The sequence below is a fragment of the Vicugna pacos genome, chromosome 19 (assembly GCF_048564905.1).
Source record: "Vicugna pacos chromosome 19, VicPac4, whole genome shotgun sequence".
Lineage (NCBI taxonomy): Eukaryota > Metazoa > Chordata > Mammalia > Artiodactyla > Camelidae > Vicugna > Vicugna pacos.
This window is the reverse complement of record NC_133005.1, coordinates 33011848-33025529: the sequence shown is the minus strand read 5'-3', so window position 1 is coordinate 33025529 and position 13682 is coordinate 33011848. Positions and strand designations below refer to the sequence as shown.

General features: G+C 47.6%; 1 protein-coding gene and 1 non-coding gene across 2 annotated transcripts; both read left to right on the top strand.

Annotated features, from left to right (window-relative positions):
* The first annotated feature begins 2842 nt into the window (after positions 1 to 2842).
* Positions 2843 to 2974, top strand: LOC116284371 (small nucleolar RNA SNORA72). Its single transcript, XR_004194133.1, has one exon. It is a non-coding gene; the product is annotated as a small nucleolar RNA SNORA72 (small nucleolar RNA).
* A 3073-nt stretch (positions 2975 to 6047) lies between these two features.
* Positions 6048 to 11575, top strand: FITM2 (fat storage inducing transmembrane protein 2). The gene is made up of 2 exons (XM_006202519.4): positions 6048 to 6290; positions 8247 to 11575. Exons 1-2 carry the CDS (start codon positions 6118 to 6120, stop codon positions 8860 to 8862), a joined length of 789 nt encoding a protein of 262 aa, XP_006202581.1. The 5' UTR covers positions 6048 to 6117; the 3' UTR covers positions 8863 to 11575.
* The last annotated feature ends 2107 nt before the right edge of the window (positions 11576 to 13682 follow it).

Here is a 13682-nt window from a genome sequence, read left to right as displayed (position 1 = left end):
GCTGGTGAGGACTTCAGATTGTTCTTGGCTTTGCCCTGGGCTCTAGTTGGGGTAGTGGGTAGGGGATGGGAGGGAGGCAGAGAGAAGACCACGGCTTAACCCTTCAGGGAAATGGGGCCACCTCACCCTAGTAAGACCTCCTAGGAGCTGATTTCCCATGGACCCTCCAGAACCCTGAGATCAGAGGGGCGCCCCTGAGGGGTCCCTCTTGGTCTTCTCCCTCCCAGGAAGGATTCTGAGTAGGGTGTTCTCGGGGGCTGAGCCAGGGAGCCACTCATCCTCCTGCGTGTCAGAGAGGACTAGCCCTCCTCCAAAAAGGCCAGTGAAGGGGAGTAGGTGGAGGGGGGTAGGGCTGATCCCGCGCACTTAACCCCGAGGGGGCGCCCAATGCTCCTGCGCCCGGTGCTCACAGTCATCCGGGCCCCTGGCCACCGGGGATCCACGCCGTGCCCTCGGGGGGCCGGCGGCCGGAGGACTGGGGAATCCTCCTCCGGGTCCAGCCGGGACAGCTGCAAGGCCAGGTGTGGCCGCGGAATTTGCTGCGTCTCCGGCCCGCGGAGCTGGAGCGGAAAAGCCTCAGTGTCAGCGCCCCCTCCTCGCCACCGCTCGCGTCCCACATTCCTGCGCGGGGCGTGGAACGCGGGCCCGGCGGCCACATCCAGGCGTCCGACCCGAAGAATTCGACAGGGTGGGGGCGGCAAGGGAGCCGTGGACCCTTTGCGCCTCCTTACTCTTCCGCTGCAGAAGTGAGCCAACCCCCCCGTCTGTTTAATGAAGACGATGACACATAGTAAGATACTATGAGCTGCCAAAGATGAGCATGTTTATTTTATAGGTCATCAGCTATTGTGTGCCTACTGTATGCCTGACGCCTGGCAAATAAGGTTTCACTTACTTGTGCGGCAACAAAGCTGCCAGAATACCGTTTTCATTTTTCAGGTGAGAGAGAAATGATTTGCCCTAGTCATAAACTGAGTGTAAACTTGAACTCATGTCTGGCTGTATTTTTAACCAATAAACTACATGGCCTTTAAACCCTATAAAATGACTTGCCCTACTCATACAGGTAATAAACTCTGAGTTTAGACTTGAACCCATGTCTGTTTGACTGTATTTTTCACCAGTGTAATACATGGCCTTTAAACACTATCAACTGTGTGTAAACTTTGCAGAGCGCTGCGACCACGTGGTCATTATTTTTGGCAGGCAGGTGAGATCAGACCTAGGAGGCAGTGTGTGCCAGTGGTTAAGTGCTTTGCCAGGTGGGGCACACTGACCCTAGTCTGAATCTTAGTTCTGCTGGATTGCTAGCTGTGTGACCTTGGCAAAGTTTCTTAGCCTATCTGTGCTTTGGTGTTTCCATTGGTAGAATGGAGTAATCACAGTATCTTCTTGTGTGGTGGCTGTGAGAAAGAAAAGAATTAAGTACAGTAAGGCACTGTGCACAGTGCCTGCCACTTGGTTAAGGCTCAATATGTTATAAATCAAATTACTTCAATAAAAAAACAAAAACAAACAAAACCCCCAATGAACTAAATGTTTAAACGAGAAGAATAGAAAATTTAATTCGTGTTTAACCAAGTTTAAGAATAGGGGCCTTAAACTATTATGTAGATACATCTGGATTCTGTGCTATAATTTGGAAAGGAAGACTGAAAAAAAAAGGCTCAGAAAATGTGTTCTCAGAAACTAGGTGTTTTATTCCCAGTTTGGTATTCCTTTTTTTTTTCAAATACTGTTTCTTAAATTGTGAAATATAACAAATACACAAAATTTATGAAATACAAATATATAATATAAAGGATATTTTTAAAGCAAACATCTCTGTGACTATCCCCAGGTAAAGAACCAGAACATTGCCTACACCCCCAAAATCCTCTGATCCCAATGTCCTCCCTCTGTCCTGCAAGTAACTGCTATCCTGACACTGGTTTACTCATTTCCTTGCTTTTTTACCAATGCTCTTCCAGACAATAAAAGCCTCTGTGACTGCTTCAGAAAGGAGGGGTCTGAGGTCTGCAGGGCACGGTGTCCAGAGGAGAAAGCAGAAAGGAATTCAAGGCTGCTGGGGTGGTACAGGGTCCCTGGCAGCCCCTCCTGAAGCTCTCCCCGTGGCCTGAAGATGAGCAAAGCCAGCTCCCTGCCCTGACACTTCTGACCCTGTGCCCAAATGGGTCCAGTAATGGGCAGCTGGGGGTTGTGTGTGTTGGGGGCGCAGCCAGTGGATATAACTCCCTCCCAGTTAGGCAGGCAGGCAGCCTGGCCTCTGGCAGCTACTGGCTTTGCTCAGCTGCCTCACCCTAGGGAGTTGCTAACCGTCCCCTCCAGCCAGAAGGAGGTGGCCAGAGGTTAAGAATGGGAGAGGCACTGCAGAGCAGAGCTCAGAAGGAAGGAATTGGTGCTGGGGGTGAATACTTCTGCTCTCTGGCCAGGAGCTGTGGACAAAGAGGGCTGCCCCTGGGAGAATTCTGGGCTGCCTACTGCCCTCCCCACCAAACCAGGAATGAAATTTCCCATTTCACACACACCAGCCAACAAAAAAGCACCTGCTGGTTGCTCTTCCTGGAATGTCTGCTTCCCACTGTTCCTCTGGCCATCCTCTGGCCAATCCTTCAGACCTCGGCTTAGACAGAAATCATCTCTTCTAAGAACTCTCCCCTGACCTTTCCCTGGTCCTGTGGGTTCCTCTCCCATTGCCCCAAGCATCCTCTACTTAATCCATTACCATTCTACCCCTACATCTTTCAAGACTTTATGGACCAGAAACCCCTTTCATGGTGATTTATAATCTTGGGAACCCCTTACTATTGAAAAAATAATTTCATATTTATTATGTATGTACATAAGTGTATTAACACATTTCTTTTAATATAAAGAATGGGTAATGCTAAACATTCATTATATCAAGACCATGCATGTGTCCCCAGACCTAGGTCTTTCCCTGAGTCTGGTTTCATAAATGCTGGTGATAAACCAAGTCTGATTTATATAATGCATTTTATGTGGGAAATATCTGCGACTCCAGGTATCTGATCAACCTCGAGAAATGATGGCACAGCTAGAGTTAATAATTTTTGAAGATAAACATTGGTAATTTGATGATTACCAGTTGCCAATAAATGAATCGTAAATGACTGTGGTTTATTTTCTAGGGGAAAAAAAAGAATGTGTAGCACATTATTTTAAAATAATAAAATGCACAAATACACTTTGCTGTAAATTCCATACAGTGACTTGATTCTCCCAGACTGCTTTAATTGATGTTTGCTCTACTCTGGTATCCATACCCAACGTATAGTTTCAATTCAACCATGTTTTGTCTTGTCTCAATCTAGACAATCAACAAACCAAGTAAAGCCCTGGTTTGCCAGTGTAAATACTCCCGCCTGGGCTGGTTTCAAGCTACAAATGTGACGCCAATGAACACACAGTTGGGAAGAGTTACACAGTAAAGTACTCTACAACAGATATGAGCAACCTTGAGGACATAGATAATAATGAAATAGAGTAAAAGAATTAGGAAATGATGAGTTTTGAATATTTATTTTGAGCTTAATTGTTCACTTATATAATGTGATTTTTTAAACAATGGCTTTAACAATCAGCTTGCAAAAGTCCCAAAAATTTAATAATCTGTTCTCACAGGCCTGTGGGAGGTCACTCCAGCACACAGCTGGACTCACAGCATGAATATCTATTTCTTAATATGGTTTGAAGTTTGAAAGAAAACTTCTCTAGAGAAGTACATTTTTTTTTTTAGGTCTGGGTTTAACCGTGTCTTCAAAAATCTCCAGGGATGAAGCTGTTGCTCGAGTTTCATTGAGCTATTGCTCAAATGGAAGAAACCTGTGTTCCTTCTACAGAAATACAAAGCCTGATGCTTCCAGGAGGTACGTTTTTGATACATCCTCTGGATGATGCCTGGAGATTTTGTCACCCAGCACCCTTCCCCACTTTTCCTGGGGCAGAGGATCAGCATCTAGGGGGACCACTTAGCTAATAATGTCTCCTTGTTCTTAACCATTAGGCAGCTTGCTGGGGAATAACTGAGCACCTGACAATCTTCAGGAGATAAGAGACAGTTTCCGATACTATTTACAAGCTGCCTTCACAATTAACATCCCCAATCATGAAAAGTCCAATTAGTATAATCACTAGCACATTTGCTTTTTTAAATCTAGCTTTTTGAAGAGCCAGAGGCATTTTGCTACATCAAAATTATGATCAGATAAGTGCAATTTACAGATATGAAGATCATCTTGAGATGGCTTTAAGGAATTAATAGTTTTATTAGTTCACTGGATCTCTGCATAAGAGATTTTAAACATCAGTCTAGTATAGGCATAAATCAGGCCAAAGCGTGGTAGCTATCCTTGGTTTCGGGACAAGAGATTATTTTAGGCAGCTAAAGATGATGAATATTTCAGTAGACATGCTATTTGTGTAATAGAAGAAATATAACTGGCACATAGAATCTATTATTCCATGGATATTTCTGCTTGGGAGGCTTTCAATAAGAATTTTTATTTGTTTGCTATTACATTAACTTAAAAAAATTTGAGGTAGAGTTGATTAACATGTTGTTCATTTCTGGTGTGCAGCATAGTGATTCAGTTATACATATACATGTATATATTCTTCTTCATATTCTTTTTCATTATAGGTTATTACAAGCTGTTGAATAGAGTTCCCTGTGCTATACAGTAGGACCTTGTTGTTCATCTATTTTGTATATAGTAGTTCATATCTGCTAACCCCAAACTCCTAATTTATCTTTCCCCACTCCTTTCCCCAATAATTATTTAAATTTTAAATGTGTGTTATTTAAAGAAAAATGTTAAACAAATAATAGTATTGGTGGTATATGGACATAGCAAAAACTGTTAACGTGGCTGTAACAGGTTGAATGATGACTTCCTCCCTCCTGTCCCCCTGTCCAAGAAAAAATGTCAGTCTTTGGAACCTGGGAATGTGACCTTAGTTGGAAATAGGGTCTTTGCAGATACAATTAAGGATCTCAGGATGAGACTATTCTGGATTTGGAGTGGACCCTAAATCCAATGACTGGTGTCCTTATAAGGAGAGAAAACACATAGGGACACAGAGGGGAGAAGGCCACGTGAAAACTGAGGCAGAGATTGGAGTCATGCAGTCACAAGCAAAAAAACGCCAAGGATTGCCACCAGTCACCAGAAGCTAGGAGAGAGCCATGAAGGGGATCCTCTTCAGGGCCTCCAGAAGGAACGTATTCCATCAGCAGCTTGATTTCAGACCTCTGGCCTCCAGAACTGTTAGAAAATAAATTTCTGTAGGTTTAAGCCCACACATTATTGGTCATTTGTTATGGCAGCCCCAGGAAACTAATTAAGTGGCAAAGAAACGCCTCAAGTTTGGGAAACACTGAATTAGACACCCAACCATGACTGGGGATGAGAGGGTTTAACTCTATGATAAAAGAGTCAATGGGGCATCAACACCCTCATCTGATCGTCATTAACTGCCAGCGTCCAGCATTTTTGCTCAATACAAATATGCAGGTGTTTTTTAAAGTGAAAATAAATCTAATAACTTAAAATGTAAATATAATAATTATTTTACGCATTTAATTTCTCATGTCCCTACATCTGGACCACCATACTCCACCCTGAGTTCATAACTCTTGGGGAAGAGTCCAGTCTTCCCATTTTACAGATGAGAAAACTAAGGCTCAGATGGAGAAATTGTCTCCAAGAGAGATTAAATGATTCTGGGACCACTGCTCCAATTCCTACTGCGCTACGTTTATTCTTCACCACCTCCAGCAAATATTCCCACAGCTTTTTTTCCCTCCGACCAAAGCAAGGCACAGAGGCAGAGATTCCACCCTGCTTTGCCTGGAGCGTGTGAACCCCGGGGGCGGGATTTCGATAAGGGAAGAATTTGGAGATGGGCACGGCAGAGGCCACAGGTGGCCACGAGGGGGAGCGCGCGGGCCCGGAGTGCGCACGTTCCTCGGGGGGGTGGGGCTTGCGAGCGGTGCGCATGCGCCCAAAGGGAGGCGGCGGCGCCGCCCGGACGGAGGGCAAGACGGTGGCCGAGCGGGTACGGGGAGGCGGACGGTGGCCGACGAGGTCAGGCATGGAGTGTCTGGAGCGCTGCGCGTGGGTCCTCAGGGGGACGCTGGTGAGGGCGGCGGTGCGGCGCTACCTGCCCTGGGCCTTGGTGGCCTCCATGCTGGCGGGCTCCCTCCTCAAGGAGGTCTCTCCGCTGCCCGAGAGCTATCTCAGCAACAAGCGCAACGTCCTCAACGTGTGAGTGCGCCCCGGGTCCTCTCCTGTCCCCGCCGTAGCCACTCGCTGTCGCCTCGTGCAGAGAGCCGAGGGTTAGCTCCCTTGATGGGTGGGTCATTGGAAGGGGAGGTCCTTCCCATCGTGACAACAGCATCTGCACGCGTGTCGCGATGGAGGGACCCCGGAATAGTGTCGCTAGCAAGTCGTGTTTGCACACCCAAACTAGACAGCCTGAGCTTGACTGGGCAGGGTGGTGTGTGTGTCTGTGTGTGTGTAGGGGTGTGGGGTGGGAAGGGGGGACGAACCAGCCCGTGTCGCTGCTCCCACCCTTTGGGGTGAGGAGTTGGTCTCTGCCCTAGGAGGTATGCCACCTCCTTCCTGCCTGCCACTGCCAGACCCCGCACCTCTCCCTGAGCCCGACCCTCTCCCTTCTCCCTGCTGGTGATCGAATCCCATCATATCTGGGTAGGGCAAAAAGACCTGCCCACCCCTCCACACCCCGTCCTAGCCTATGACACCACCCCTCCAAGACAGTCGCCCAGGAGTGGAACCCTCCAGTCTATGAACTTTCCCCTGGATCTCCTTGGATCTTTTCAGCTACTCAAAGTTCATGGCAGTGACCCAGGAATGCAATCCCATCTGGGCTCTTTGAAACTCCTTCTTAACTCCACTCACTCACTTTTTTTTAAACCTCTTGGATTTTAAGTTTATTGACAGAAACACTGTTGCAGTAGTAAAGGGAAACCCTGAAAGATGAAACTCCTCCCTTGATGTGAACCTAGATTCTTCAGAATTACGGTGTCTGCAGCATCTCCCAAAAGTCAGTCCAACTATGGTTGTCTACTTAAAACCTTGGTTTCTCTCTCCTAAGCTTCATCAGATGCCTGACAGCTCTTGGCTCTGGCCAGATCCCTGCATAACAGTCCCAGGGAAGATTCTCGCAACAGGCCCTGAGTGGTGTCTGAGGAAACTTTAGAACTCAGGAAAGAGTCCTTCTGTCCTTGGCCCACCTTCTTTCCTCCCTCACCCTTGGAGGCTGGGCTGATAATAGGTTATGAGAGTGGTGGTAGCCCCAAGTCTCTTGCACGTGTGTTTACTGCAGCTGGTCCATAGGTCCCCCACCTTTGATGAGCACAGGGGAGGCAGACAAGGCAGCTGCTGCTCGATCTGGCCTGTGTGAGCTGGGAGCCAAGCAGCCTGGTGAGCGAGCAAGTCCCTGTCGATTGCAGGTTGCCATGGATTCTGGTATTTTGTTCCCACACCTCTGTGCTAATTAATTAATGAAGAGAACTAGTGAATCATTGGCTCTGGAAGGGATTTTAAAAGTAATTTGTCCCCTCAGTTCTATTTAACAGTTGAGGAAGCAGGCCTGGAGAAGTGTGGTAATAAGTCAGAGTCAGGATTTGAACTTGGGTCTTCCAGCTTGAAGCCAAGCTCTTTCTGATCATTTCTGCCATATAGGAAAGAGGTAGAAAAAGCCGGAGCTTTGGGGCTGGCCAAATGTTGGTTCAGTGTATGCTTGCTGGTCCTGTGAGTGTGACCCTGGGCATGTTACCGAACCACTCTTTATAATACAGGGCAAATGATACCTTCCTCCCAGGTAATTGTGAGGGTTCCATGGGAAAGAGAATGTGTGTGTAATTACTTTCCTGAGCAAGTAGTGTAGTACTTAAGGTCATAGACCCTGGATTTGAATTCCAGCTCCATCACTCATGACTTCCACTTTGGGCATGATGCTTCTCTGTGCCTCAGTTTTCTTATCTGTAAAGTGAGGATGACAGTAGTACCTACCTCAACGAGTTGTATAAGGATTAAATAGTTAATACACTTAAAGTACATAGTAAGTGAAGTTGTTGTCTATAGCTTTTATCACTTTTTCTCATTTTCCCTCCCTTGAGAGTCTAGAGTCCTGGGTCATGACATTGTTCCCTCTCCACCGACGCCCCTCTCTTCACTTCCACTTTCCTCCTCTGCCAGGTATTTTGTCAAAATGGCCTGGGCCTGGACCTTCTGTCTCCTCCTGCCTTTCATCGCCCTCACCAACTACCACCTGACAGGCAAGGCTGGCCTGGTCCTGCGGCGGCTGAGCACCCTGCTCGTGGGCACGGCCATCTGGTACTTCTGCACGGCTATCTTCTCCAACATCGAGCACTACACGGGCAGCTGCTACCAGTCGCCAGCCCTGGAGGGGCCCAGAGAGGAGCCCCAGAGTAAGCAGCAGTGCCACGGGGAAGGAGGCTTCTGGCACGGCTTTGACATCTCAGGCCACTCCTTCCTGCTGACCTTCTGTGCCCTCATGATCGTGGAGGAGATGGCCGTGCTGCACGAGGTGAAGACGGACCGCAGCCACTACCTCCACGTGGCCATCACGACCCTGGTGGTCGCGCTGGGCTTCCTGACCGTCATCTGGGTGTGGATGTTTCTGTGCACGGCCGTGTATTTCCACAACTTGTCCCAGAAGGTGTTTGGCACCCTGTTCGGTTTGCTGGGCTGGTATGGGACCTACGGGTTTTGGTATCTGAAATCCTTTTCCCCAGGACTTCCTCCCCAGAGCTCTAGTTTGAATTTGAAGCAAGACAGTTACAAGGAATAAAAGAGAAACACAAGGGACGACAGTAGGACAGTGGCTCATACATTTTCCATTTCTGTTTCTTAGCTGTTTGACTAAATTATTGATCCAACTTCCAGGAGGAAGCTTACCAGGCAGTTTTGGTGGGTGACAGTGGAGTCTGGGGAGCGAGGTCAGGCCCCAGAGTGTTCTTGGCGGCATCACCCGGTGTCCCAAGCACGGCCATTCCCACTTGGGCACTTTGCATCCCTGGCAAGACTTGACCTTAATCTGGAATGTTCCTTTTTTTCCTTTGAGAGCCAAGCTCAGGCTCGGCGAGAGGACAGAATCAGGAAAGCCTCTACTGTGTGGCTGAAGGGGTGCAGGGCCTCAGGACTCTGCTCTGCTGCCGTCAGACTCCCCCCGGTTCTGGCTGTCTTCTGTGTTAATGGCTGTTAATGCTGTTATTTAACAATATTTCCCTCTGGTGAATTTCACGTAAGCACTTATTTCCAGCAGGGTTCTTCACAAAGCAACTGACCACCTGAAAGACACACTCTGGTTGTAATATTCGCTTCATCCATGGAATGTTAAATATTACAACTGGCTTGTGATTAGCTACCAAAACGGTTAAACCCGAGTGCCTCTTCAACCGGGTATGGGATGATTTTTATGTAATGAACATTGATAACTTTCTGTCCACATTGTCTATTATATAGTGGTTTCTGGAGCATTAAGTTTACTTACTTTCCCCCTTCTATTTTGAGTGAATGCTTTCTAGTTTTTAATAACAACTAAGGTATTTGTTCTTTGTTGACAAAACTCCCGAAAATAATTCACCGCTCCGGTGCTGCGCTCTGGCATGTGTGTGGATTGTTTTGAGGGTTTTTTTAGAACACTAATTTACTTTTTGATAAACCAAACTCTTGGCTTACAGTATTCGATTCAACCTCACGGGTCTGTTTTCTCTGTTAAGGAGAAAACCAGAAAGCAGACGTTTTAGTAACTTAATGAATTTTAAGCTGAGTCAGAGTAATTTCGCAAAGTGCGTATTTGCCCTGAAACTCTCCTGACCACATGTCAGTGGTATAGACTGAACAGTGCTGCGAAGTTCTGTGATTATAAGTCTTGCTGTGACTCAAGGCTTTTTACTTTTGGACAAGATTGTAAGTCAGAAGTGGAGGAAAATGTCTTCCCTTGCTTCTGATGGCAAGAAGCCAGCTCTTTTGCAAAAATGTTCTTGTTAAATGGTGGTGTGACTTTGGCCACACCTTCCTCTTACCACAGCAAACCTAGGCCTGTTCACCTGGCCTTGAACTTGATTTTCTTTCCCATTTGTTGCACTTCTCAATTTCCAGCCTTGTCCTTGGGTGGCCTTCACCGTGAGATTGCTGGGAAGGGTTGGAAACCTTGTCCCCTCCAGCCCACAAAGGCACAGTTACTGCTCTGTGGTAAGATGCTCCTTCCCCTCTCTCAGGTTGTCTCCTGAATCCTTTCAAAGGGAGCCCCTTGCATTTTGGGGAATCATCCTGGAAGCTTCTTTGATGTCCCTCCCCCTAGTCAAGCCCTGTTATAGCATCAGTCGATAAGCACTGCACTTGGCTGGCTTAGCTGAAGCTCCGGTTGTTAGGAGCCTGAGGTCTGGAAAATCTTCAGTGTAAATTGTATTGCGTATAAAGATGTACGGAGAATATGTCGTTCGTGTCCCATCCGGCCACAGGTTAACCTGTATTGATCAAAATGTGGTGTGTGATGTGTTGTACCCAAAGGTGGCAGAAACACCTGGCAGTGAGATTTTGGAGGTGTTGCCATGGTGTTTTGGGAGCATTGACAAATATGAAGGGCCCCAGGGGAATTTTTTTGCCCTCTGGAGTTTACATCCATAAACCAGGGGTGAAAGTGGGGTGGGGGAGGTGGCAGGGTCTTGTCGAAGGGATTGAAATCTCTCCTAGGTTTCTTGTTCAGCACCAAAAGGCAACAGGCACAGGGCGAGTCCAGAAGTCCATTCTTTTAAATCTCCAGGAGTTTCTCCCATGCAAGTCTGGTTCAGGCCCAGCCTTTAATGAACTCCATGGAAAGCGTCCGTTTCCCAATCTTGTACACAGGTTGGTCTGCTGCCTCTTCCTGTTCAGTCTTAGCACCTTTGCCTGTCTCTTGGGAACATGCTCTTAATCTCAATGTGAGACAGCACGGTGAGGCTGAAAGAGTTTGGGTCTAGGCAAACGAGAGATGTGGGTCCAAGTCGTGGCACCAGTACTGAGAGCTGTCTGACCCTGGGCAAGGCTCATTTTCCCCATCTGTAAAATGGAAATGGTCCTGTTCGGATTAAGGGAAATGAGGCATGTAAAATGCCCAGCACATGTGCTTAGCAGGCGGTAGTCCCCCTGCCTCCTGTTTCTTGACCAAGCCTTTAGGACTTCTTGGCTCCTCTAGAGAAGGCAGGGAACCTGACATCTTCTGGGTATTGTTCGGGGCCTGGGTGTCCTGTTGAAATAGCCTTGTATTGTCCTTTGAAAAGTGTCTGTTCCCCAGGTGCTGAACAGGAGGCTTTCGAGGGCATCTGTGACCAGAGAGTACTGCGTGCTTGTTAATCTTTCCGTGTTGGGGTACATTCATTGGTGCCTCATTTTCCACGTGCATCTGTCACAGTCTGAGTACCAGATTGTATTTGGAGAATGGTCCTTGTCACTGTTGTATACACACACAGATCGTGTTTGTAAACAGGCGTATTAAGTAAACTGGAGATCATGAAATCCCACATTCCTGCGTCCCGTGTGTTCTCTTCTAAAACCCTGAAGTCCAAAACCAGGGAGGCTCAGCCCGCTTTATGAAAGGAGAGCAACTCTGACTTGAGCTGCTTGTTATTTGTAGGGAATTTCATGGCTGTAGTCACTCTTATTTTTTTCTCCTAAATGCTGTAAACTGAGGATGTATTCAGTCATGTATTTCTTAGCTTGATTTACTCCTTCCCTCTGTGCCACATCTGTGTCTCAGTGTCCTAAGGTCTGGGTCATCCAGATTTGGGAGCAGTTTCCTTGCAGGAGGAAGAGGATTAGGCCTCGTGGAAGGAACACAAAGAGCAGTTACAAAGTTCAGTCAAATGAGGTCGTGTGTGGCAATGCCTCGTAGCCCTGGAAGTCTGTACGCGGGTGAGGACCTTTGGTACCTCTTAGCGCCCACTCCTTTGTCAGCCTGCCCTGCTCGGCACCTCCAGGTCCTGTCTTTTGAAAGCTCAGTGGCTCCAGGATTTGAGGCCCCTCACGCTGCAGAGCTTCCCTGTTCAGATTCCATCAGCAGCACCAAACCCTTCGTGAGTTCATACTCTGAATGGGGAGCTGGGACAGGATGATAAACTCCCTCTCTCGTGGAATTTGTGGTCCGAAGTCCATCCCTCAGGGTGTGTGCTGGAATTGCAAAGGTGAATTTGCTACATCTGTGCATTTGAGGAATTTTCACTCTTGTGGGGAAGACTCACCAGGAGCCCACAACCAACATCAAATGTTCCAAGTGCTGGCCAAGGTCCGGGCCTGGGAACACAGAGCAGGGAACAACCAGCTTCCCTGGGGAATCACGGAATATTTGCACAGGACATAAAAGTTCTGGGTCTTGAAGGATGAGGAGGAGTTCAAGCAGTTAGGCAGAGAACAGAATCCAAGGACATGGGAAAAGCAGGCACAAAGGCGCAGAGACGTGCTGCCATGATTTTTCATTCAGATATCCCTTCTCAAGAAACCTCACTTCATTGCCGAGAATAGGTTCTTGTCTTGTGCAGGAAAGAATTCAAGAGGGAGCCAAAGTAAAGTGATTTATTTGGGGAGATACATACTCCGTAGACAGAGTGCAGGCGTCTTAGAAGGCAAGATCGGCAGCCCTGAGGTGTGGGAGGGGGTGAGTTTTTATGGGCTGGGTAACTTCATATGCTAACAAGTGGGAGGGTTATTCTAACTGTTGGGGAAGGGGCGGGGACTTCTGGGATTGGGCCCCGCCACTTTTGGCCTTTGACAGTCAGCCTGGGAACTGTCCTGGTGCCCGTGGGTATGTCATTTAAAAAGCTAATATATTACAGTGAGCCTATAATGAGGCTCAGGCTCTATCAGAAGTTAGGTCTTCACCATCTTGGGCCTTGCTTGTTCCAACTAGTTTATGTCCTATCCTCAATTGCTGTGTCATTCTTTTAATAGTTGTGCCCTGCCCCCTTCCCTCCTGTCTCAACTTTCCCCTCATGTTCAAGAGCCACCAAGATTCAGGAGAAGCAGACGTAAAGGACTGTCAGTGGAGGTGATGGGTGAGGCCTGCTAGAAGCTCGAATACCTAGCTTTGAGCCGGTTTCTACCCCTGCTTTTTCTGCTCTTCTGTGTGACCTTGAACGAGTCACTCAGCATCTCTGGGTCTCAATTTCCTTGTCTGATAAATGATGGACGTGGACTGGTAAATCTCACCAACTCTTCTACTGTCTTCTGTTTCTCCGCTCGATGAAAAGTTCTTCCCGAGCTGGTGATGACTTTTATTTAAGGAAACAACGTGAAAAGAAACTCCCACTCAGCTGAGGTGGCAGCTGGCTTCCTGGTGAGTGATGGGGGAGCTGACCTCCGGGCGCGCTTACTCACAGCCTGCTTTTCTCTGTGTTGAGAGCCTAACACAGTTCAGACCTGATTGCACAGCTTCATGTAGACTTCCTGGACGTGGGGAGCTGAACCTACTTGCTGGAGGGATGAATTGTGGAAGCCTTTCTTAAAAAGTGTCCAAAATCAAACCGTGTTCAGTATCTAGCAAGGAGAAGGTAGGTTCTGTTAAGAGAAACCCTCTGCAGTATAGTCCCCTTCAGAAATTGTCCCAGAGTCCCTGATACGGTCTCTGGGGAGTTT